This window comes from Perca fluviatilis, chromosome 19 (assembly GCF_010015445.1).
Source record: "Perca fluviatilis chromosome 19, GENO_Pfluv_1.0, whole genome shotgun sequence".
NCBI lineage: Eukaryota > Metazoa > Chordata > Actinopteri > Perciformes > Percidae > Perca > Perca fluviatilis.
The window spans coordinates 33,094,074-33,120,858 of NC_053130.1; the positions used below are offsets into that span (position 1 = coordinate 33,094,074).

The following is a 26,785-nucleotide window of genomic DNA, read 5'->3' on the forward strand; positions in this document are numbered from 1 at the left end:
TTGATTTCCCTACAGTTCCTCAACCAAGAATGCATTTTCTAACAAACCACTTAGGCCTATATAAATGTGCTTGAAGGGTTTTGTAATGGGTTATTATTTATTCATATTATTTATATTTTCATGTTTAGATTTTGTTCATGGAAAATTGTGTTTTCCTTTGTTTACAAGGAAATGCTCCTTCTGACTGAGCAATAAAACCTTATGGAATGGATTGAACAATGACATCAAACCATAATATCATTCAGTTCATATCATATCATTCAGTTCAAAAATAGATTTAAGAAATCAATACCTGACCAATACAGAAAAGAACAGACTGAAACACAGGAATGGAATTGTAATGTAGCCTAAAGGTACTGTTGTATATTGTTGTAAGTTATTGTAAGACCTGAAAGATTGCATGCTGTATTTGCATATCTATTTGTTTTGTAATATGATATTGTGAAGTAGGGGCAGGACCTAATAAGCTGTATGCTTCCGCCAACTCCTTCTCGACCTAATCCTTTTTTATTATTATTATTATTATTATTATTATTTGTTTGGTCAATTCTGATTCTTTGTGTTTTATTTTTGTGGTTTTTATTTTCTTTTCTTTTGCAACATTGTTGATTGTTCGAGATGAATTAAAAAAATGAAATGAATAATAAAGACTGTACAGTGCAGTTAAAAAGTGGACCTTGAGGTTTTATTTGAACCATTTCTTGCAAATATATTTTTTAAGGGAATTCCGAAAATAATAAGGAAATTCTACGAAAATAAGTTAATTGCATCGCTTCATGTAGTCACTGATACAATTTTTTCTTCCAAAGTGTATTTGTAGTTTGTTCTATTGTTTTATTTTTAAAGGCTATTTCTTACAAACAGGGGTCTAAATTACAAGCAAAACACGGCAGACAGCTGATGAAGAGCAGATGAAGTGCGTGACTGAGAGCTCTGACATCTTCAAGTCAATTATTTTCAAGCCCTCCCGCACCTCCAAATGCCCCGACCAGGCCACTGAGCCGCATTCACATTCATAGCCGTGTTTTAACGCAGCGGGCCCAGGGAGGGCGAGTGTGTCTGCTATATGCGCGACAAAAAAAGGGGGCCACGTTGTTGAATAGACGGGTTAAGTCAATCCATCAAAGTGACTCGTAATTGAGAGGAGAATCTTTAAACCATATGGCCTTTGAAACGCGCTCCTCTGGCCGCCTTTGTGTCCTGAGAGCCGCCGGGCGGTGCGGCGGGGAGGAACGCTTGTCTCCATATTGTGCGCTGCCGGAGAGTGGCCTCCTGGGGAACACACACACACGCACACTCACACACACACACACACACACACACCTCCAGATTGTGTTTCTCATAGAAAATACACGCTGGAGGTCAGGAGCCAAGTTGCTGTTGTTGTTGCGAAGGGATTTGACGAACGACGCTTTTTTTTCTGCGCCACAATCCTCCCAGAAAGCTCTAATAAGCTACTCACCGTATCAGAGCTGACCTTTAAAAAGAAAATATGATGAGACTAAAATTCCTTTCTTATATAAATATATCCCATAGAAATAATTTATAGAAATCTGCGACATGCTGGTTATTTGAAAATGTGTTTTTTGTTTTATTTATTTTTTTATTTTACATTGCCAGTACATAGTTTACATTAGCCTACAATTTGTACAGCTTCCGATTCTGAAGGCACTTCTAGGTTTCACAGAGCATTATAAATATATTAAATCGGGATTTATCACAAGTTATTGGCTAAACATTTTCTGTGTGTGATTATCATTTTCAGAACAATTAATAGGATATCAAAAAGCTGAAAACAGTCCGCCCAGGAGCTTATAAAAAAGGATTTGTAGAAGACTGCGTTCAACCATTTCAGAATCCAATCCAATAAAACGCGCGGTGAAATGTGTCGGTGTTTGTAACCAGAATAAGCACCCGCACGTCTGCGTCCTTGTCTTTTTCCTTCTCAATGTCTGAATGTAATGTTCTTCAGCAGGAAGCAGCGGGCCTATAGGCAGCGGTGTAGTCTACGTGATACGCAGGTATACGCAGTGTACCCACTAAGAAAGCTCCAGGATCTCCATCTACCCACTTTTAAATGCCCAATGACACGCAACAACATACTTTCCATAATATTTTTGATATATTTTGAATTGTCATCTGTGTTCTTTTTCTTCGCATAGGCTAAATAAAGGGATTTCCACCGTAAATTGGTGAATTAAAGCGTATCCAAATGCAACCAAAATGAAGTTGCTGACGCTCAAAACTTCCCTGGGGGAGGACACCCAGACCCCCCCACACTATGATAGGCCTCCCCTTCCCCAAAGGCAGATTCTGGTCCATATATATAGGCCAATATACAGTACAGTATACCCACTACGATACATTAGACTACACCACTGGGACTTGTTTCTGGATATTTTGCTGCATGTCTGTTCGTAAACGGATGAAATCCTCGTAAAGCCAGATGCCTGCAAACATCGCGTTATTTGGCACTTTACACGGTGTGACCCCCCCTCCCCCCCACCCTCCCCTAGTCATCCACGTCAATCTCCTCATCTTCATCCCCTGAGCAACACTTGCTGCTCAGCCGTTCTGTGTGCGGCGACGGTGCGGGTGTAGAAGGAGACATGTGCGCTCTGCTGGAGCCGAGGCTGTCGGCGGTGTCTCGGCGGGACCTGGAGGAGACTGGCTCGGCCTCGGTGCGGCCTGGTGCGGAAACAGCCCCCGCGCCTATACCGCCAGCCGCGCACTTCTCCAGCTCGGCCAGTTTGGAGAGCTTCTCGAGGGCCACAGCGCCTGCGACCTGGGCGGACTCCACGTCCGCTTTCATCTCCTCCAGGTCCCTCTTTAGCTTGGCCCGCCGGTTCTGAAACCAGGTGATGACCTGCGCGTTGGTCAGACCGAGGTGTTGGGCGATCTGGTCCCGGTCCGCCGGGCTCAGGTATTTCTGGTACAGGAAGCGCTTCTCCAGCTCGTAGATCTGGTGGTTGGTAAACGCCGTGCGGGACTTCCGCCGCTTCTTTGGGGTGTTCCTCTGGCCGAAGAGCGCCAGGCCGTCTCGGCCTGTAAGAGAAGGGTGGGGTCATAGCCTATTTCAGCCTGTGTGAAAAAATGCACTTGCGTCCATAAATATTATGAGTCACCAAAAACTTAACCACAACTCAAATTCTGCTAAGGTAGAATGACTGATGATCCATTTCCCTGCATGATAATAAGTATTCATTAAAACTAATTTTAGATTATTTAGTTTTAGATTTCTTTATTTAAAAGGGACATAAATCAACATGAGTACAGAGTCCAACATGTAAATGTGCCAGATTTAGCCATGCAGGCTCATTTTCATCTGCAGTCCCTATAGCAGGTTGATGGTTTAAAACAACAGATCAGCTACAACAATACAACAAATACACATAAAAACAAAAAATACATAAGCATAGACAAGTCAAATGACACAACCGCTGTTCCAGATCAGGACAGCTGGCAGGTTGATGGCATGAGAAAAACATAACGCAAGTAGCATACACAGTAGACATATGTAAAAGTGCATACACACACAGACACACATTAGAACGCATCAACAACACAAAGACACTACTGTAGCGATACAGACAAACACATTATTCTGGATTATGGCAGCATATTTGTTTATTCGCAATCAAATATTGATACTAAATACAATTTAAAACGCAATTTTAAATAGTGAAGGGTTTAAGATATAGCATGCTGCTCCACCAGATAATATTTCATATGTGTAAAACAAGACCCCCCCCCGTGATTTAAATTATACAGTTATTTTCGTTAGTAGGCCCTATGACTTTTTTTTTTTTTTATAAAGTCTGCTCTGCGTTTGTGAATTACCGAGGAGTTTACCTCATAGTCCTACATTCTGAGATACGTGTTCATGAAAAGAATCTTCTGTTTTTCTGAATTCATATATCGATTCAACCAGGCGTGCAATAGCCTCAGCAAGGCTAAATATACACAACACAAATCAAAGAATACACACAAACAGCTGTTATAGGCCTACACATACGGCCTGACAGAACACGTCACTTAGTTCCTTGCTGAGGCTTTTATTTTATAATGCAAATATTTTATAATTTCATATTTCATTAATTCTATCTATCTATCTATCTATCTATCTATCTATCTATCTATCTATCTATCTATCTATCTATCTATCTATCTATCTACCTCGTTGATGCAGAAAAACAGAACAGTGTTCATGAAAATGTATCTCAGAATTTCTGAGATAATTATCTCATTAATTCTGTTTTTTTTCTCTCTCTCAAGGGAATGCATTACGCTTTAAATAGGATTTAAATTGAACACTTTTATTTCAGTAATGCATTAAAGCCATAATGTTATCGGCCTATGTGTCTTTAGTGTTTAACTCAAAATGGCCTAATGAAGCGAATGTTACGCTATTAGATCAAGTGGTTAGGCTGCGGTTACTGTGCGTTTATTTAACACAAAACAAGCTGCAAAATTATTCTGGAATCACTAATAAAAAAGAAAAAGAAACAGGCTACAAAATGTATCTCCTTTAAGCACGCGGCCTCCAACTTGAGTTGGAGGTTGTTTTATTTATAGCAGTTTTCAGAAATGGAAATACTGCTATATGTAATACTAGTAAAAATGAGTGGGCGTGCCTATAATTCCCATTAAAAATCAAGTCTCTTACCCTCGGCAGCCTGCAGGACGCTGACCTCCAGGCCCTTGAAGGTTTTGCTGGCCAGCTCCTCCAGCGCACAGAGCGGGGACGTTTGACTGAGCAGCGGCCGGCCGGGCAGGCTGTGACCCGCCGGGGGCAGCTTCTCTCCGGGAGAGATGGTGTGCGCCACTACGCTCAGGGAGCAGCACTTTCTCCCAGACGGCTTGTTGAGGATGTCCTCGATGCTGAAAGGCGTCAGCGGCTTGTTGGAGTTGGCCGGCGGCGGGAGCTGATCCAGCGGACTGCGCCTCCTCTCCCCCAGCACCGCCGGGCATTTGGAGTCGCCCTTAGAGTTCATCGCGGCTCGTGCTCAGCGGGTCACACCTGACTGTGGTAATTTAGAGACGAGCGACTTAGAGCGAGGGGGCAGACAAGCAGCCAGGCTGTGGTAAAGTGGAACAGAAAGATAACAGGAAAAGGGAAGGATAATCCGCTCGGGTCACAGGTGTTTCTGCAGCCGCATGTCGGCCGCCGAGCTGCAGGCTGCAGGGACACTTTGGACCTCCAGTCCCTGAACGTCTCCCAGCCACTTTTCCGGGGTGACGCACAGCGAGGCACGAGGCGAACCCATCCGGTGGATAATGGTGCACCATACACAGCAGCGATTGACCACCACAACTTATTGCTGAATGTAAGGTCTCTCTCTCTCTCTCTCTCTCTCTCTCTCTCTCTCTCTCTCTCTCTCTCTCTCTCTCTCTCTTGTAATTAGAGGGCACTACGGATGGGGAGGAGTCCAATTAGAAAGTGGAGCAGGCCCACTTAACACGTTCTCTCTAAAATTAGATAATTTGTCACAAAACAAGCAAATGTTGTCTCCGCGTGATATTATCCTCATTTGCATACACGGCGTAATTGGCACCGCGTGTTTGATCGCTGGGCGAGCTCGTGCCAATTTGGATAAAGCCGCTCTGCGTCAATCTTCAGGCCAATTACACTCAAATGATAAACTCCCATCACGCCATTCATCGAAAAAAAAAAAAAATGACTGCAAGTGGAAAATCGGAGGGCGCACTGTGTTGCGCAGAGAGACATATATCAGCACATCACTTGAGAGAGACAGGCAGAGTGACAGAGGAGGGCATCTGAGCACACCTCCCCCCCCCCACCCCCTCCAAACCACACCGAGCTATAACTCAGTAGCAAAGAGAGCAGCTCCCCACAGACACAGCACGGAGGGCCGGAGAAAAACTCAGCATGCTGATTATATTCAATTCAATTTTATTTATAGTATCAAATCATAACACGAGTTATCTCGAGGCACTTTACAGATAGAGTAGGTCTAGACCACACTCTATAATTTACAAAGCCTCACCAATTCCAGTAATTCCCCCAAGAGCAAGCATTAGCAGTGGCTGTTGCGACAGTGGCGAGAAAAACTCCCTATGATATTATATCAGGACACAAATATAATTGTGCTTTCATGAAGACATATTTAACGGTTTCACATTCTTCCTTTATAACTTTAACCCGTCAAAATATAGAGACAGGAAGCAAACACTACACACAGGAATCTTTATAGAAATGCCATATCTTAAAACAATCTTTCTCCTTAACACATTCTGAAGCAATATAAAACAACCCGTTTCTTTATACCTTGTCAGATATTGTCTTTCTCTTACATATTATTTATTACAATGTAAACAAAAGTATAAACTTTAAGGACGCAAACACAAAACCTCGAGGTTCCAGTTCTGGCTTTTTCTGGGTTGTTTTCAATAATAAACGGTTGATATAAATACACTCAATATAATAGGGTTATTCATATCTTTGCCCTAGCCTTTATGGTAGCTTATATTATTATTAATATTATCGCATTTTTTTTGGGACATGGAAAAGTGATCCTCAGTAAATTGGGTGAACAATGAAAAGGAAATTATAATAACAATCATGGTAACAATCCCCATAGAGGTTCATGCATTTGTAGCAGTAATCCAAAAGATATTATGTAGATAGATAGATAGATAGATAGATAGATAGATAGATAGATAGATAGATAGATAGATAGATAGATAGAATTTGTCTATTAGTCGCCCCACAGCTAAACCTTTAGTAGCAGGCCATAAAAAAGATGGATGATTGATCAGAGGAGTTTATGGAGGCCATCTGCAGTCACAGGCTTTTGGAGCTCTGACAAAGTCCTCGGACAGTTTTATTTCCTAATTTACTCATGCTTTGGTCATGCTGTGACATTTGATTATACGCCTTGTCTTGGATCTTTTCAGAGCGGGCCTCCCGCCTGCACTCGAGCCCGTTTTATTCTCCATCAGTGAACTCCACATCCGTGCTGATGGATGTGATGTCTTCATCTGATACCCGCTCCCAAATGGAGAAACATTCACTTTTCCACGTAGGTTTTAATTTCGTTTTTGGGATGTGTAAAGTGCCGACCCGGGACTGTGAGCTGCTCTGCTGTAAATAGGAACCCCTGTAGCTACACAGGCCCCCACTGACACTGCTAACATTAAAGAGCTGCTTAATCTATAAAAATAAATCGGCTTAGTTTTCCCATGTTTGTGACTGCAACTGTTAACTATAATAATCACAAGCGCTTAAATGATATTCAAACAGGAAGACATTTAGCTGAACTTCACACTTCATGCAATTCAAGCATACTTGTTGAAATCTCCAAGACCAAAGCAAACAACCGAAATTCAAAATCTTTAACGTTTAACCCTCCTGTTGTCCTTTAGTCAAATTTGACCCGTTTTCAAAGTTTCTGTATCAGAAATATGGGTTTCTTTTAACCAAATTGCCCCAAAAATAACATGGATGTTTCCATCCAACGCTCTTTGCGAGTAAAATGAAGGATCGGATCATTATTTTCAATGAATTAGTTTTTTTTTTTAATTAAAATTTATAGCATTTGAAAAAGAATTGAAATGGCTTCAAAACAATTTCCTGACTAAACGTTGACATATACCAGTCTGTGATTATCCACTCAACATCCTCTCATCTTAACTGTTAGTCAAACTAATTTATAATTTGTGCTTTTTTTAAACCTTTCATTTCATATTCACAGAATTGGGTGATAATTTAGACTTACATACATACAGACAAACAGACGGAGGACGAAAGAAGGGTTAACAATACGGTACACAAAAAATATGAGTAGTTACCAAGGAACAAGTAAGAATGACTCAGGAATGACCTAATAATGAGTCATTCCTGACAATAGGAGGATCTAGTAGGCTATATAATTATGAGTTTCTAGAAAACCGACCAGGAGATAATATATTAATAAATAATGAGGTAATGATTAGTTCATAAATATCTGGTAATCAGTCATACTGACCACTTTCTTCATGAGGCGTTCCTGATTAACTCTGAACCAGCCTGCTCAGGCTTGATTACTGAAACATTAGGCCTACACTGTAAAACTTTTCACCATAAATTTACAGTAATATAGTGGCAGCAGCTTTGCCAGTTATCTGCTGTTTATTTACAGTATGCATACTGTTTTAAAATTTGATGTCATTTTACTGTAAATAGACATAGTTTCTTACTGTATTATTTGAATTTACAGTAATATACTGGCTGCAGTGTAATACCTGCCTTTTGTTTTATTTTCCCAAGATGCATTGGTATTAAAGGTGCTGTAGGTAGGATTGTGAAGATCGAGGACTTAGCCAAAAAATGTGAACATCGACAACTTCTCAGTCCCTCCCCCCTTAAGGGAGAATGAATGCATGAGCAGTGATTGACATGCAGTTAGACACCCCCCCCCCTGGCCCTGATTGGTGCATCTGAACAGGGCGCTGTGGATTTTTGCAAATGGCACTACAGGCTGTAGGTGGTGCCAGAGGAGCCAGATTTTTTTTTTAAATGACCTGCTTCATGTAGTTCTACTGGAACATAGGGTCAGTTTCAGCAAATATGACAGAAAGTTAGTTTTATAAGTCTTACCTACTGCACTTTTAACAGTAAATACCTGTAATCTGTAACATTCGCAGATAGTGATGTAATATTATTTCCTCCCAGAATGCATTGCCATTTACAGTATGATCCTGTATAATGTTAAAACAGTAAGATACTGTGAGATCTTAGCTGTAAATTTACATCAAAGGTTGACAGTGTAGTTACTGTTTTTGTAGCCTGGTTGACACCAGAGCCTTCTCAGTTGTAACTGAGAGTGGGGGGTCTGGGGAAGGTTCATTGACAGTTCATTTCCAAAGGGGCATCACCAACGGACGCCGCTCAAATGCTTCTTGGCGCAATAGATAGTCCTTCAACCAATCAGACCAACGATTCGGGTGACGCTGCGCTTCGGTAGCCGTCATGTTGAATGTAAACAAAAAGCTGCTCGCCGTCGCTGGGTCGCTGCGCTATCATTGTCGCGTAAAGCCCGCCTCAGCGGTTGTGATTGGTGCCTTGATTTTGGGGACATTGGAAATGGGCTTGAATGGGCTCTTGGCCAGACTGACTTGCAGAGCAAATCTCAAATTTGCCGGAAGTCCGTCAGGTTTTACCCAGGCTACTCTTTTTGTATACCATATTGCAAAGTGATACATAATACTGAGTATTAACTAAGTAGTTCCTTATTTCTTCATCTTTATCTTATTACCTTTTGTTTACACTACTATTGCATTAGTTTTGATTTACTTTCACCAAAATAACAGCGGAAGTTTGACTTGGCAGGTAGCTTGTGAATTTCACCACCGGATCAATAAAGTCTCCTCTTTATCCACGTTAATACATCATAGATTATTCATAATATTTTGTATAATGAATATGAATATGCAAATTAACTAAAGCTATAAAAATAGAGAAGTAAAACGTACAATAGGCAAGTAGGAGAAAATTAAAATACTCAATTAAAAGTACCTTACAGTTGTATTAAAGTACGGCAGTTACTTTCCACTGTTGATAAAATGCAATGGTATTTACGTGTAGCAAGCCTAAACATTAATTCCCGACATGTTTCTATCTGTCAACAGCTCAGACACACCGCTGTCCGCGGTGAAGTACCGTCACCTGTTGGGACACAGGTGTTGTCCTGTACCGTCTCTGGTTCTGGCTCTGACCACGGGGAACAGCGGGACAGCTCGCTTCAACGCAGCATAATAACTTCTGAAAATAATGTCCATCTTGCAAATGTATCTGTCTCAGCAGTCATCTCAACCATCGAATACAGCAACAGGAAATAACCACAGCCACAGTATATGTCCCTGCCGGCTTTCCATATTGTGGATACCAGAATGGGCCGGGGACTGGCAAACACTTCCTTGTTTATACTAGCCTGGGAAGGCTAACAGCTGTGTGCTAAACCAACTAACAGCCACTTCTGCCTTTCTGTCCACGTAATTTTCCCCAAAGCTCTTAATGGAAGAGGGAAACACTGTACGCTGTCAACCAACTAACCCAGTGCCAACATGGACTTTGTTGTTGTTTTTGTTACCGGTCACTCACAGCTCGAATGTAAGCAGAGTGATGGATAGCTTCATGCTAACAAAACTAGTGGAACCTCATACCTGTCATGTTGAACAGCGATGGGAGCTATTCTGCAACATCTCAACTTCACCTTGTTGCACTTCGCTTTCATGTCGGGGAAATGTAATGTACAGTTTTGCCAATGGCCAGCTTCACCAGACTTATTTTTTCCTGGGCGCGCAAACTGACAAGCTAGCCGAAGGACTCGGGGTGGACAGCATCTGACCACCCCGGGCTTTATCCTGAGGCAGAGAGACACCGGCTCAGCAAGAAAGTGTCTTTTTCCATCTGATAGCCAACTTTATGCCCTTTTCTTTGTATGGAGACACGTACTTTCCCTGGGCGCGTAAACCAAGCCAGCAATACGCCCGAGGGGCATAGGGACATTCTAAAACGCTTAACGTGAAAAAGCTTAACGTGGTTTAATGTATCTAAACAATGATCAATCATCACCAGATTTATCATGGTTATATCTTGTCATGAACACTTAAGACTGTCAAAAAAACTAAATCGAAATCCAACGATTATAGAAGTTATCTCACGTTAATGTTTTCTTCTTCACTGGCCCTATGGCGAGGAAAAAGCTTAACGTGGTTTAATGTACCTAAACAATGATCAATGATTACCAAATTTCTCTCTCATATTACCGCTCATAACCACGGAAAACTGTCAAATAATCTAACCCAAAGTCCAATTATTATGGACGTTATCTGACATAAAGCGTTTCTGCTTCAGGGCAGCGGAGCGGCTGGGGGTTGACTTTCCACGGTTCGCATTGGCTTTATAAGTCCTAATGTGAAAAAGCTTAATGTGGTTTAATGTACCTAAACAATGATCAATCATCACCAAACTCCTCTCCTATATTGCTTATCATAACCACTTAAAACTGTCAAAATATCTAACCCAAAGTCCAAATATTATGGACTTTATCTGACACTAAGCGTTGCTGCTCCATTAAGGGTATTGTAAGGAAAAAGCTTAATGTGAAAAAAGCTTAACGTGGTTTAATGTACCTAAACAATGATCAATCATCACCAAAATCCTCTCCCTTACTGCTCATCATAACCACCATAAGTTATCTGAGATTAAGCGTTTCTGCTCCATTAAGGGTATTGTAAGGAAAAAGCAGAGTCGCCCAGAGTCGTAGGAAGTGCTGGCTCCACTTATCTAGAATGCCACTAGTGAATAGTTACTCCTCTAGTCAAAGCATACTGATGGGCCAATGAAAATGTGTATTGTTATTTAAAACTCGAATAACGGACTCTATGAACATCTTAACACACTGTCAGCAGCACAGACCTTCACTTGTACAATTCACAGCAGTGTCGAGCTTCAGTTTATTCCTATTGCATTGAGCTATTTAATCAACATTTTATAGCAGCTTATTTGATAGAATAGCCTACTATAGTATACACTTATGTAATTACAGTTAAGGCTATAGGTTACTGTATCTAATACACAGTCTATATTGAAAAAAGAAACATAAAAAACATAACGAACCTTTTACTTTTATACTCCACAAAATTCCACAATAAACCCCTGTACTGAACGTGTTGTACGGGGGTTTAATTTATAAAAAGTCATTAAAGTCATTGTCAAATTTGCAAACAAGTTCTTTTTTTTTATTTCTTTTTTTTTAAATCATATTACAATTCAGTAAAGTATTTCTGTAAAATCTTTAGAACGGTCATGGCTTTCATGCAGAAAGAGTCCGAATTTACTTTGGGTGAAATAGAGGCCATTCTGTGTAATGCTGAGAAGCACAAAGACAGTATTTTGCACGAACCGCCCATGGATCCCAAGGGGGGTGATGTGTACCTATATCGGAGTTTGAAGGGAGGTAGATCAGACATGGACTTTCGTTTTGACCAAATGTCATGGAAGCAGAAAGGGTCAAATTACCATAACATAAAAAAATATGGTGGTAGAGTGCTGAAGTGGTACTTTCACATTAGGACAGCGCAGTTTAACAAGGGTTCGTCTGAATTCCAAAAAAATGTGTACTGCCTGCTGCAGCAAGGTGAAGATATTAATTTGGCAAATTTGTATCTGATCCATTATTTTGGAGATGTGTCCATCTATGTACCAAAGAAGCATGGTAATGCAAAGTCCAATTGGGTGTTCATTCCGTCTAAAAAAAGAGGTATTTTCAGAAATCCTTCAAAATGACCATGGGCAGGCACCGTCAAGCATCTACCGATCCGCCTTGTCTTGAGCCTCCAGTGGTAATGTGGAGCAGATGCCTGTGAATAACCCACATAACCTCAAACAGGTCCAAAACACTGTTTAGCTCTTACATGTAGAATGATCTTTAAACGCAACTTTCAGCAACAAGAAATAATGACTCGCAAATTTGTGGATGAATTAAAAGTGCACCCATCAAATGTTCAACAGGCACATGGAATGTCTGGGATTGAATATGTTGTTGCATGATATTGAGTACTGGGTAAAAAAGCACGGGGGAGGAAGAGATGATGTAAAGGTACTCAAAGACCAAAGTGAGCGAATAATTGATTCGGCTGACAAAGACGAATTTGAGGCACAATGTTGCAGATTGGCGAAGGGGTGGTCCGAGGAATTTGTCAAATACTTCAACCAGCAATTGAAGGAAGATCTATTAAGCAACATGGCTTCCTTCTATACGAAACAATTTGAAGCATTCAAATCCAAAATCCCAACAAACAACATCAGTGAGAGCATAAATAAAATGATCAAATCTCAAAATCTCAAAATGAGTGGAAGGAACTTCCTGTTGATGCAATGGTTTTGTCTTTGTACTACATGCAGTCATACTTCCTCTATGAATTTCAAAGAGCCAGATGTGGGTTGGGGAACTACACTCTAACACAGGGGGCCCCTGTTGCTCTGAGGGATGTTAAGATGTCCTCATTCTTTCCTTTAGAGAGAATAGTGGAACGAGTCAAGTCCAGTGTCAAAGATGAGCAATGTAATGTTGAGAAACCTGCATCAAAACCTGCATCAAAACCTGCATCAAAACCTACCTCCTTAGCAAGAACTGTGGTCGAGATGGGCCTGGTGAGTCTGAATTCATCTTCAGGGGTGTTCATAGTTAAAAGTCCAACAAATGAGTCTGTCCATGTTGTTCAAAACACCTCCAGCGGCACAACATGCTCCTGTCCAAGTTCAGGGAAATGTTTCCACATACTTGCTGTGGAAATGGCTACTGGGCTGCATTTACCCACAAAACGTACATACAGCCTTTGATGCGGAAAAGGGGTAGAGGGAGTGAGAGCAAATCGGGCAGGAAAAAACCTAGAACGAAGGACTATGATTACTCAGTCAATCCGGCCCCAGATTCACTCCTTTCACAAATGCATGAGTCACCTGGCAAGTCCCAAAAAGGGAATGACATTGATCATTGCAATACAGACTCATCAAATCAACAGCTAGCCAGCAGCACCTATGATACTGAGCATACTGATGTAGCAAGTTTCCCTCAGACAGACACTGTACCAGCAAATACCGAGAACAATACATTTGCTCCCTGGCTACATATAAAAAAACCTGAGCCTAACTGGTCATCAGTATCTTGCAGAAGCCAGTGTCTTGCTCCAAAGATCTGGCTTGAAGGGGAGACCCAAATTGAGCAGGCCATTGCAGGCTACATTGGTCAAGTGACAAAGGTGGACTCTGTTTTATGTGTGCAAACCTACATTTACCAGATGGCGGCAGTTTCGAATTTTGGCCCAAATTTTGCAGTTCCGTGCAGCACAAAAGGCTCTGAATTTTGACACGATATTGATGCCCTTCAACACCGATGTGAAAGGTTCAGGCTTACACTGGGTTCTAGTTTCAGCAGATTTTAGGGATCGGGACATTTCCATCTACAATTCCATCCACAGCTCTGCAACTGCAAACACTGCCTGTTCAACACTTCTCAAAGTTGTGGCCTGTATTTTCACAGCTGCTGGAGAACATTTTCAGGTATCTGATTGGACTGTTACAGATGTCATAAATGTCCCACAACAAGGCAATGGATATGACTGTGGTGTTTTTACTATTCTCTATGCCTGTGCAGTCATCAGGAACGATCAATTAGGGCCAGTGGACAGCCACAAAGCCAGACTGTGGATCCAGTCTCTCGTTGAAGAGTACAAGCCAGGGAAAGACAGACGGTCAGGCCTCTCCCAAAAAAAACTCCTATGTCACAGGAGAAAGGTGCAGTCATATGATGCGGAGACGAAGGCTGTACTAGTGAGGAAGAGAGACTACAAGTCTACTTGGAAAAGGCTACAGATGGATCATGCCAACACCAAGAACTGGACCCTGTGCTACTCATCCAGATGTCCTTTTGACCTGTCTCTCTTAGTTACGCTGTTATAGTTCTAGACTGCCGGGGGACTTCCTTCCTTTGACACACTGAGCTGCTCTCTCCTCTCCCTTTCTATTACCATTTGTGTGCATCCCATCCCAGAAATGCTTGTTACTAATCCTAGCTTCTGGGGAGTTTAGTCCGTATGTTTTTTCACCCAGCGTATTTCCTTGGAGAACGTTGGCACCAAGATCCTGGTTGCAGCTGTCGCCGTGGTCCTGCTGCACTCCCTGCTAAGCTCTGCGGTGTCCTGCAATGTCATGCTGCGTCCTGCTAAACCCTGCTGCTTCCTGCTACATCCATCCATGCTCTGCTGTGCCACGCTACATCCTATAACGCCCTGCAGCGCACTGATATGACATGAACTACTACAACTACCATTTGAAGTCACTGTTCCATTATTAATGTGATTATTATTGCCACTGCTCATCACATCCCCAACCGGCACCGTCAGACACCGCCTACCAAGAGCCTGGGTCTGTCCGAGGTTTCTTCCCAAGAGGGAGTTTTTCCTCGCCACTGTCGCACTGCTTGCTCTTGAGGGAATTACTGTAATTGTTGGGGCTTTGTAAATGATAGTGTGGTCTAGACCTACTCTATCTGTAAAGTGTCTCGAGATAACTCGTGTTATGATTTGATACTATAAATAAAATTGAATTGAATTGAATGTAAGGGTGATCCAGAATACAGGGATGAGTACATTTTGTGTGTAATTTGTAGGCGGTGGTTTCATGTGAAGTGCATGACAGAAGATCGTATAGTCATTGCTTGCACTGATTACCACAAATGTGTTATGTGCTCGAAGCTGAGCTGAACCTGTGCATTTCACCTAACAAGCACACTGTGAGGGTCTTCCAGGCATTCATCACCTTTTCTTGTTTGTTGACTGAAGTCTGAGGGATAAAGCAAGAGACCGCTACAATAATAAAAAAAAAGAATAGCACTTCATATTATAGTTTACTTTTTATCTGGGTGCAACTAGACCTCAACGCCCATGCTCTTTTAGTTGTTTTCCCTTAATCCCTAAAGCCAGAGGGGCCAGAATAATTTTTTTTGGTTACAACGCAACAAGTTTTGCGTCTGGCGGCTGACATTTGAGTGACTTCCATCCTTCCACTACAACTTTGCGTCTTGCAGGATTGGTAAGCCCAGTGTAGCGTCTAGCGACTGGGTAGGGCACTTGCATCAGTGCTAGCAAGCCAATGGTTGTGTAAATGGTGTAAATAGTTTATCTATCTATCAATCTATCTAGGTTTGTCTAACAGAGGTTCGCCGTAGATATGGAATATGTCACGGAGTGTAAAGACAGTATCTTCACTCAGAGAACAAAGCTTACAATGTAACTGAACAATCTGAACACAAACATTGTGTCTTGCTCACCCAAACAAAGCCTAAGTTTAGAAATAACATACAAGCATACAATGACATACAATTTCAATAGCCTACAAGTTCGATCAAATTGTTGGTAATTGTCAATCATAAAAATCCTTCAATATGGTGAAGCATCTGATTGAACTCTCTTTCTAACATCATTCAATTAAGTTACAACTGCTATTAATGTCGTCTGTAATAATGAATGATAGCATGTTTTAGTCTTAAAAGCAGGCCCTACTGAAAGCCTATAGGTCTAAGTCTTGGAATAGTTGGTCGTTTATTAATAATGTCCACAGCACAACTGTAATAACAGTGCCTTGGGGTGATTTGAAGAAAGAGGACAGAAAATGTTTCTAAGACCATGATTAGTAATTAAATAACACTGGTTAGTGTTCCGTCATCTTGACTGTTGTCAACTTGAATGAAAATTCAAAGAAAGTGCCTACAGGAAAACGAAGGTGATAATTTACCTTTAGCCCACTATATCCTTCACAAACAAGCTATGTAGCCAGAAACAAGCTATCTAGCCAATTCTTCAATAGTAGCCTACCTGAGGTAAAACAATTCAGGGTCAGTCAGCAACACAAACTTCACTTGTCCAGTTCATTCATTTGGTGTAGCTGCATAGAATAAAGCATTGAAGTCATTGTCAATTGTTTTGTTTTTATTGATCGTTGTTTAGGTACATTAAACCACGTTAAGCTTTTTTCACGTTAAGCTTTTTCCTTACAATATCCTTAATGAAGCAGAAACGCTTAGGGCCCTATTTTAACGAAACGCAAGTATGAAGCGCAAAACGCAAGTAGCTTTGTGGGCGGATCTTGGGCGCTGTTGCTATTATACCGGCGGGATAAATGACTCTTGCGCCCGACACAAATCTAAAATGGGTTGGTCTGAAGTAGCTAGGTGTGGTTTGGGCGTAACGTGAAAATAACCAATCAGAGCGTCATCTCACATTCCCTTTAAGAGCAGGCAAGCTTGTTCCATGGCGGATTGCTATGACGGCGGATTTGCCTGGCGCACGCCAGCGGGAGCTGTCCGGGATGCGGCAAAGTAATAAATGCCCGTCTTGTTCGGGTGGCGATGTTGCTGCGGCCTCTCGGGCGCATCTCCTCAAGTCTGGAGAGGACTTGAGGAGCGTGGGCCTCCAAACACACCACCTGCTCCTGTTGTGCCCCCTCCTCCTCCCCCCACTCCATCTCTGTCAACCCGCTCCATCAGGAGCGCATCGCGCATTGCCACTTCCGGACCCTCAAGTGTCCAATCCCACCGTAGTGCAACATCATGTCTCCTTAAGTCCTCTAATATTTCCTCATTTATGTCATCAACACATCCGTGATTCATGGAAATGTTGTGTAAAACACAAGCCACAAAGAATGCTGCGTCTCTTTGAGGACTGTACTGTAAAGTGCCTCCTGATCGATCCAAACACCTGAAGCGCATTTTCAGTAATATGTTTCCTTGTATTTATGTATGGTTTGCAAAAATGGGAACTGCTGCGTCCGTGTAGATGAGAGCAGCAAAGTGTATGCGCGTTGTGCGCACGCTACATTATGGCCAAGCATGTGCCACTAAAATAGCATCTGAATAACGCGCCACTGACTTTAGACCAGGTTTTTCCTGGTCAGTGGAGGAATTGTTTTCTGAAACTGCAAAATAGCATCAGGGAACATTTTCGCTGAACCGCCCCCGGGTACATTCCCTAATTTACCGACGTGCATCTGTGGAGGGAAAAGTCCGCTGTGCGTCGGGTGCAAAAAAGGAATGATACATGCGTCGATGTACAAAGGCAATTGCACTGGGTGCAAGATAGGGCCCATCGTGTCAGATAACGTCCATAATATTTGGACTTTGGGTTAGATTTTTTGACAGTTTTAAGTGGTTATGATGAGCAATATAGGAGAGGATTTTGGTGATGATTGATCGTTGTTTAGGTACATTAAACCACGTTAAGCTTTTTCCTTACATTACCCTTAATGGAGCAGCAACGCTTAGTGTCAGATAACGTCCATGATAATTGGACTTTGGGTTAGATTATTTGACAGTTTTCCGTGGTTATGAGGGGTAATATGAAAGAGAAATATGGTGATGATTGATCATTTTTTAGGTACATTAAACCACGTTAAGCTTTTTTCCTTACAATAGGCTCTAATGAAGCAGAAACGCTTAATGTCAGATAACGTCCATAATAATTGGACTTTGGGTTAGATTATTTGACAGTTTTCTGTGGTTATGAGGAGCAATATGAGAGAGAAATTTGGTAATCATTGTTTAGGTACATTAAACCACGTTAAGCTTTTTCCTCGCCATAGGGCCAATGAAGAAGAAAACATTAACGTGAGATAACTTCTAAAATAATCGTTGGATTTCGATTTAGTTTTTTTGACAGTCTTAAGTGTTCATGACAAGATATAACCATGATAAATCTGGTGATGATTGATCGTTGTTTAGATACATTAAACCACGTTAAGCTTTTTCACGTTAAGCGTTTTAGAATGTCCCTTCAGCATACAACCACCCTGGGCTTCACCCCGAGGCAGAGAGACGCCGGTTAGGCATCGAACATGTCTGCTTATTTCCCAGAGCGCGTGAACTGACTAGGACAGCAATACGGTCCAGGAAGGAAAACAGGAAAGTGTCTTTTTCGTCGTAGACTTTACGCCTGCTCAGCACGAGACCCCACACGGCGCGTCAGCTCACAAGGATGCAAGCAATACGCCGGTAAAGGGAGACACACGGGAGGACAAGCAGCCGCTGCAACCGGACCCCCGGACACAGTCCAAACTGTTGTCACGTAGGCTACTTTGTTTGCAACACGTGAATAACAATCCATGGAGGCTCCTAACTTAACAGGTAAGCAGACTCACTGTTGCAACCCACACGTTCTGTTTTTCTCTATGAGATTGTCTGCACACAGGTAACCATACTCCTCAGGTGGAGATCAAACAATCAGTGATTCCACGCCAGCACAGGTGCTTTATAGGAAATAGCATAGGGCGTGGCCGGGCAAGCCGGTGTGTCTTAAAGAAGTATCCACATACCTGACCTCAGGGGGATCATCCCCGTACATATGGAATATGTAACGGTGGAGAGATACGATAGAGAACACCATATAAAAGCCCAGTATGACGTCATACCAAGCTGAGAGGGGGATTTTACAGGGATTTCTTTTACATCGATTTAACTTATTATTTGAAGCTTTGGCCATTTTTAATACGAACATCCGGCATTGTAACATAACATATGACGAAAATAAGGGAAATAGGGAAAAGCATAATAGATCTCCTTTAAAACAAGTAAGGACATTAGTTTGTTAGTGGTTAGAAAAAATAAACCTGTGTTATCACATTCTTAAGTAAATTTGATTGTCCTGCCCTTACACATACTGTACAAGTACAGTAAAACTCATTTTCTACTCTCTTACTCTATTGTGTTTTATATTATAAGTTTTGGGATTTTATTATTTTTATTGAGCCCAAAGCATTTCACTGCACATTCTGTATGATTGTGTATGTGACAAATACATTTGAATTCAATAGTCTCCTGTGCTGACGGGTGAGCCACTGACAGGTGTTCAGTTCCTCTGTCGTAGGTAGTGTTGGGACATAACAGGCAAAAATGTGGCCTCCTCTAACAAAGGAAGGCCTGCAGCCAGGCCAAAACCTTAACAATAGTTGCCTGGATGTAAGGACATAAGCCTTTAAACAAAGAAACAGATACCAAAACTGTGTAGGTCTCACCTGAGTGTTACTTTAGGTTTGAGTTCAGATCTGGACTTCCCATTGGACGAGACTCATGGGACCCAGACATCACCCAGGTAGTCTATATCCTTCGCGTTCCACTTCCAGGATTGCTCCGGTGCTGCAGGAAATTCCGGCGGATGCATGCATTTTCCGTTTCCTTCTGCTTTCTTTGTGTTGGAATTTAACCTCCGGTGGATTTCTGAGGATTATGGTTGACTGCTCCTCAGATCTCTGCAGGGTAAATCCAGACAGCTAGCTAGACTATCCGTCCAATCTGAGTTTTCTCTTGCACGACTATTTTGCAGCGGCTCTATGCAGAGGTAAGCACCGCCCATGATGATTCTGATTGGTTTAAAGAAATGCCATTAAACCAGAGCACGCTTTCCTCCCGTCCCCGAATGCTATGTGGAGTAGCCAGACCCTCCTTCAGAGCTTTTTGGAGGAGGGTCTGGCAATGCGAGACTATCACCCAGAATAAAAGACTGACATGCTACTTCACCTTTAGCTACAGAAGCTGCTCCAGAAGATGCACACCAGTCCTACTTTTGTACTTTTAGACAAGGTTAGCCCGATCTTCACCTCACTGGACAGTAACTGACTGTCTTTGTGTTCATTGCAACTCATTTTTGGATCGTAAGAAATCGCTGTGCAATCAGCCATTTCACTGAACCTGCAGAAGGGAGAGACGGGCCGCCACTTTCTTCACGAAAGAAGAGGATAACTTTATGCATTTCTTTCACATCTACTGCAGCCATATTCACTGTGTTCACTTGGAAGGAGTCAGTTCACATGGCAAGGCACTTTAAAAGGCTAAAAGAATGTTGAAAACCTGCCCCGTTTCAGCCGCCTGGGTGCGAAATCTAGCAGTAGCATAACTCGGTGTAGGCAACACCGATTTTTTTGTCACTACTGACAGCACTACGTGCCAACAAACAACATGGCTACAGCAGGGAGAACAAGTATTTCATACACTGCCGATTTTGCAGGTTTTCCTACTTACAAAGCATGTAGAGGTCTGTAATTCTTATCATTGGTACACTTCAACTGTCAGAGACGGAATCTAAAACAAAAATCCAGAAAATCACATTGATCAGGTATGATTTTTAAATAATTAATTAGCATTTTATTGCATTACATAAGTATTTGATCACCTACCAACCAGTAAGAATTCCGGCTCTCAAAGACCTGTTAGTTTTTCTTTCAGAAGCCCTCCTGTTCTCCACTCATTACCTGTATTAACTGCACCTGTTTGAACTCGTTACCTGTATAAAAGACACCTGTCCACACACTCAATCAAACAGACTCCAACCTCTCCACAATGGCCAAGACCAGAGAGTTGTGTAAGGACATCAGGGATACAACTGTAGACCTGCACAAGGCTGGGATGGGCTACAGGACAATAGGCAAGCAGCTTGGTGAGAAGGCAACAACTGTTGGCGCAATTATTAGACAATGGAAGAAGTTCAAGATGACGGTCACGCAAGGTCCCCCTGCTCAAGCCAGAGCATGTCCAGGCCCGTCTGAAGTTTGCCAATGACCATCTGGATGATCCAGAGGAGGAATGGGAGAAGGTCATGTGGTCTGATGTGACAAAAATAGAGCTTTTTGGTCTAAACTCCACTCGCCGTGTTTGGAGGAAGAAGAAGGATGAGTACAACCCCAAGAACACCATCCCAACCGTGAAGCATGGAGGTAGAAACATCATTCTTTGGGGATGCTTTTCTACAAAGGGGACAGGACGACTGCACCGTATTGAGGGGAGGATGGATGGGGCCATGTATTGCGAGATCTTGGCCAACAACCTCCTTCCCTCAGTAAGAGCATTGAAGATGGGTCGTGGCTGGGTCTTCCAGCATGACAACGACCCGAAACACACAGCCAGGGCAACTAAGGAGTGGCTCCGTTAGAAGCATCTCAAGGTCCTGGAGTGGCCTAGCCAGTCTCCAGACGTGAACCCAACAGAAAATCTTTGGAGGGAGCTGAAAGTCCGTATTGCCCAGCGACAGCCCCGAAACCTGAAGGTTCTGGAGAAGGTCTGTATGGAGGAGTGGGCCAAAATCCCTGCTGCAGTGTGTAAAACGGAAACGTATGATCTCTGTAATTGCAAACAAAGGTTTCTGTACCAAATATTAAGTTCTGCTTTTCTGATGTATCAAATACTAATGTCATGCAATAAAATGCAAATGAATTACTAAAAAATCATACAATGTGATTTTCTGGATTTTTGTTTTAGATTCCGTCTCTCACAGTTGAAGAGTGCCTATGATACAAATTACAGACTTCTACATGCTTTGTAAGTGGGAAAACCTGCAAAATCGGCCGCGTATTAAATACTTTTTCTCCCCACTGTACGTGTTGAAATCGACCGGAATTCACCTTTAAGTGCATGGGGTGCCCCGGTAGCTCACCATGTAGAGCATGCACTATGTATTAGTCGTGTATTAGTCAAAATGTATGGTCTCATTAACACAATAATAACCATCTTATAAGGACTTAAAAGGCCCATATTATTTATGAACTAATGCTTATTGCACAGACCTTAATATAAAGCGTAATATTTTATATTAGGTCCTTGTAATAAGCATTTCTGCCAAATGTTTTATAGAGATTGTCATTCAGGATGTGGATTTAGGACATTAGGATACAATACATACCTTGTTGTCTGTGCACTTTAATTCATGGTTATTACAGTTTATGTTCCTTAGCTCCTTATGAACCTAGAGTAAAGGTGAATTTACCCAAATAGGGGTTTCATTAGTGTTTAGGGTGGGTCACATCACATTAGTGAAATGCAAATGTCCATTGTTCCGTTGTGTTCAATTCTAGTACCTTACCTGTACTACCAGTAGAGTACAAAATGTCTGTTGTGATGTTATTTACAGCTACAGGTGAAGTAGCAATGGTTTCAGGTATTATTGAGTCAATTGAGTCTTTACATTACATTAGTGAAATGTCAATCATTCAGTTTTTCTTAACCAAAAAGTTTCAATTTCACATTGCAGTACTCAATTTCTGTTATGACCTCTTAAATAAATACATTCATTCTACAAAGCTTTTTTGTGTGTTCTTGCTTGGATTTAAATGTTTTTCACTTTACTTAAATCAACCAATGACCACATAAAGTGAAATATAACCTGCTTGTAAGGTATTATATCTATTGAAGTCAGAAAAGGAAGCAGTAAAGATGATTTCCAACTTCTGGTGCAGACCTGGCCACTTCTGGTATAAGTTTGAATACATATATTTTGTGAGATAAACGGATACAGATGTTGGCTTTGCGCTATGCTCCATGTGTACAGTTGGCTAAATGAGTTGATCAGAAACAACGGACAGATAGAGCAAAATTTCATCGTGATTCTGTATGTTGTAACAAAAAACGAATGTCAGAATAATTTCAATAATGCTATAATCGCAGGTTGATTAAAAGTCAAGCTGTTAGAAAGTCTTGCTCCAGACTGCATCTCGTTCTACCAGACTGCTGTCTTCACTGACTGTGGGCCGTGACTAAAGTGATTTATTCATCACTGATGACTGATGTGTTCATTACAAGTGAGCAGTGCCACCCAACCTTGCCTTTCCTACCCCCCCATGTCCAGCTGCAGACTGGAACAAATCGCCACTTTGATGAGAAAAAAACTTCTTTCTCCAATTTCAATGTTCAGTTTTTTCACTTCTTGACTTGTATGGCTGGATCTGAAAGGCGAGGAGATGTTTTTTTATGTCCTGTATAAGAACCTAGGCTGGGCCCCATGAAACTCATAAAACAACCAGTGGAGGACTTCAAAATGTCCTGTTTTCATTTTTCATTTAAAGAAAGAAAGTAATTTATTGAATTTCAAGTCCCGAAAATCTGTTATTTCTCTACTTATAATTGTAAATAGAATGAAATATTATTTTATCAGTTGGTGTGCAGCACTAAACAGAAGGTTTTTGCCTCTATGTGCATTTATGACAAATCGTTTTTATAGTGGAACCCATATCATGACACTTTCAAGATGGAGTACTAGAAAACAGTAAATTTGGGGTGCAATTGTTTTATTTCATCTTACTGTTAATCTGTCTGACCAAAGGTGATATATACAGTCACCACAACTAAATGAATAACTGCCATTTATTAGTTTATTTAACAGGGACCATGCTGAGAAACATAGTTACATAAAGAGAGGCAGTGTATACAGAGCATCTAACTAAAGATCATTTCCTGGGTAAGAAGGGTACGTTCATAAAATGTAACATATTGTTTTGGATCATTTTAAGTACAGGAGTTCGTATTGCTTTACAGATGTTCCTGTATTATTTTCTTGTCACAGATACTTTGTACTTTGTGTTAAATTATTCAAATGTTAACAGGTAATCTTCTGGATTCAGTAAATCAAACACAAAACTTTGACTTTTTATCTATGGTAATAAATCTGGTGTTCCATAAAATGGTGTTGTGTGGAGAACAATTGTGGGTACACATCATTTTGTTAAAATGTAGTACTTGTCAGATAGCTTTATAGGAATTTTTGGCATTTGAGTAGAAATTCACTACCTCCAACTTTGTAAAAAATGTTGTTAGGAATGTGGTACCAAATATTCTTTTAACCATTTCATCCTGAGAGCAGCAATTACTGATTCAAATTCCATATATTTTAATCCCCCATTATCATAATACCTGACTAGTTGTGATTTGCAAAGGTAGTGAGTCTTATTCTTCCAAATAAACTTAAAAGTTATGGAGTTAGATGACTTTATTAATTTGGAAGAGGTAAAAAAAAGAGTGACATGGATAAAAAAGTCTGGAGAAGCCTTCCGCTTTAGACAGAAGAATTCGGCCCAGTATAGAGAGGTCTTGTGTAAGCCAGTAATTCAATAATTTCTGTACCGTTTTAATACTGGGACTAATATTTAAAGCAACACCAGGTAACTTTTCCCGCTTTGGTCCCCCTACAGGTTGGAAGCGGAATAGTCCATTACATTACATTGTCCAGTTCATTCGAGCTGCAGATCCGCTACCCGATCTGGCAAACTTGCATAATGTAATGTAATGGACAATTCCGCTTCCAACCTGTAGGGGTGCCCGAAGCAGGAAAAGTTACCTAGTGCTGCTTTAAATCAGTTCTATTAGCCATATTCTCTGTTATTACTAGACCAATATATTTCACTTCCTCTTTAAAGGTGCTGTAGGTAGAATTGTGAAGATCCAGGACTTTTGAACATCAACAACTTCTCAGTCCCTCCCCCCTTTCCGCTAAAGCCCGAACGGTCTCCTAAGCCCCTCCCCCCACAAGGGAGAGCTGTGCACGATGAATTACCTTCTTCGTGTAGTTCTACTGGAACATAGGGTCAGTCAGCAAATATGACAGAAAGTTAGTTTTATGAGGCTTACTTACTGCAGCTTTAACTGGGATATTGGCTATACCCCCTGAGGGTCCCGGACCCCCTGTTGAAGATCCCTGGTCTAAACTTTTCCACAAAACATCGAATTACACATACTTTTGAGTTTGGTCCGAGTTTGGTAATTGAAAGGAATGGGACATTTAGGTGAATCAAGAACAAACTGAAGTTATTACTGATGTAATTATAGCATTACTAATGAAATATTAAAATATCCTTTAATTAAAATAACTATTTTTTATAATGCAACATTTTAATTATTTTTTACAATAATTTGCATTATTATTACTTCTGAAAATTGTATTATTTCATAAGTTGACCATGTGGTTTAGCAAGATATTAAAGACTTTCTCAGCCGGAGTATTGAAGATCTCACTCCAAGAGCAGAGAAAAAATCTGTGTTTGAACTGTACCGTTGCCTTCGGAGGAGCCCACTTTCTTTCGCTTGCGACTTACAATGACTTACAAAGATACATAACAGCTACAAGTGTATGCACTATACAGGATGTACCCTATTATACTTCATCGACAGGAATATATAGGTCAAACTGCAAACAGCCACAAATAGTCTATAAACAAAGCATCAGGCTGTCTTTGAGATTTCACATGAACAACGGTTAAAGTTAATCAGGCTACCGAAGAATACCATAATTCCTCCGTTCAATTAGACCTTAGCGACGCACCCCAAGCTTCCATCCTTAACCAACAGCCATGTATATATGGGCTCTTTCAGTCTCTCCACTGCTGGCTGTTCCAATTTAACGGGAGAGAGAGGAGCGAGAGGGGTAAGGATCATCTTCAGCCAGAGAGGACATTATTTCTTCAGCTTCTTCTTGCGTTGTCACCCCGGTGGGAGGTGTGCTAACAGGACTTGCAACAGGTGAATTAGTCATGCTATTAATGTCATCGCTACACAATTTCTTAACCAAAATGAATTAACCTGCCTTGTTTTCTTTTTGCCATGGCTATATGATGCTTACTGCAGAATGGATTTCAAGGACTTTGCGCGCCGATTAGTGGCCTCCAATGTTTATATATTTTCTGCGAATCTTTGAGTTAACATGTAGCCTACTAAACATGAGTTGAATTTGCACCGCAGCGCCTCCACATTTGGTGTGGTGGTGAAGTGCAGTCATGCTGCGTTCATGAGCGTAGGGTAGGCTCAGGTCTACGTCCGTAGTAGCCTATATTTTAATTTAACGTCTTTAATGGTAAGAGATCGCACAGGGATGGATAATGAGCGTTGATTAAGATTAAATTACAATGCCACATATGGCAGACACCTTCAGATATGAGAGACCCCCTCAGATTTTTGACTTTGGTGCTTTCATGGGAGTTCGACTCCCTCTGGCTCCCACGTAATTCGAACACTGGAAAAAATGATGCCAAATCAGTTCTGACACGGAGCATAAAAAAATGACGCCAACGGTACCGACCAAGCACGTTGAAAAATGACGCCAAAGGTGTACCCAGAGCATCAAATATCGCCACGGATGCGATTACATTGTGTCATGGTCAGTGTTGGGTGTAATACGTTACAAAGTATACAAGTATACAACAAAAGTAACGTGTTACAGTAACATAACTACTTTTTTCGGGAAAAAGTAAAGTAACGCTTTACTACTGAAAATTTGGTAATGAAACGTAGTTCCTTTTTCAATTCGTTGCAACGTTACTTTTCCCAGGAACAGATTTGACAGCGACACTGCCTTCTGAGCTGCGCGCTCACAAGCTCCCCACGTGGACGTGACAGAGGCTGGTAGTAGCGGAGCAATGCTGCAACCAACGCTAGCTAACTTTTGAGAGCGTTTTTAGCTTCGTGGCTTTTTACTG

The 26,785-nt window shown here is 41.4% G+C and overlaps 1 protein-coding gene across 4 annotated transcripts; it reads right to left on the reverse strand.

The window, feature by feature from the left end:
- Positions 1–2,512: 2,512 nt before the first annotated feature.
- lbx1a (ladybird homeobox 1a) lies at positions 2,513–20,618 on the reverse strand. Of its 4 annotated transcripts, none has more exons than XM_039784211.1 (3): positions 20,574–20,618; positions 4,667–5,024; positions 2,513–3,045 (listed from the first exon to the last, which is right to left on the reverse strand). In XM_039784211.1, exons 2-3 carry the CDS (start codon positions 4,992–4,994, stop codon positions 2,513–2,515), a joined length of 861 nt encoding a protein of 286 aa, XP_039640145.1. In that variant the 5' UTR covers positions 4,995–5,024; positions 20,574–20,618. The 4 variants fall into 4 exon arrangements, with proteins under 4 accessions (XP_039640145.1, XP_039640142.1, XP_039640143.1 ...); XM_039784208.1 differs by having other exon boundaries at positions 4,667–5,079; positions 20,574–20,591; XM_039784209.1 differs by lacking the exon at positions 20,574–20,618 and adding an exon at positions 19,571–19,618.
- Between the last annotated feature and the right edge of the window lie 6,167 nt (positions 20,619–26,785).

What these genes read in the sequence shown, in the direction of transcription:
- lbx1a (XM_039784211.1), bottom strand. Translation starts at nt 4,994, where the DNA reads ATGAACTCTAAGGGCGACTCCAAATGCCCGGCGGTGCTGGGGGAGAGG. An exon ending in CGTCCTGCAGGCTGCCGAGG is followed by an intron (nt 3,046 to 4,666) that starts GTAAGAGACTTG and finishes CTTCTCTTACAG; the next exon opens with GCCGAGACGGCCTGGCGCTC.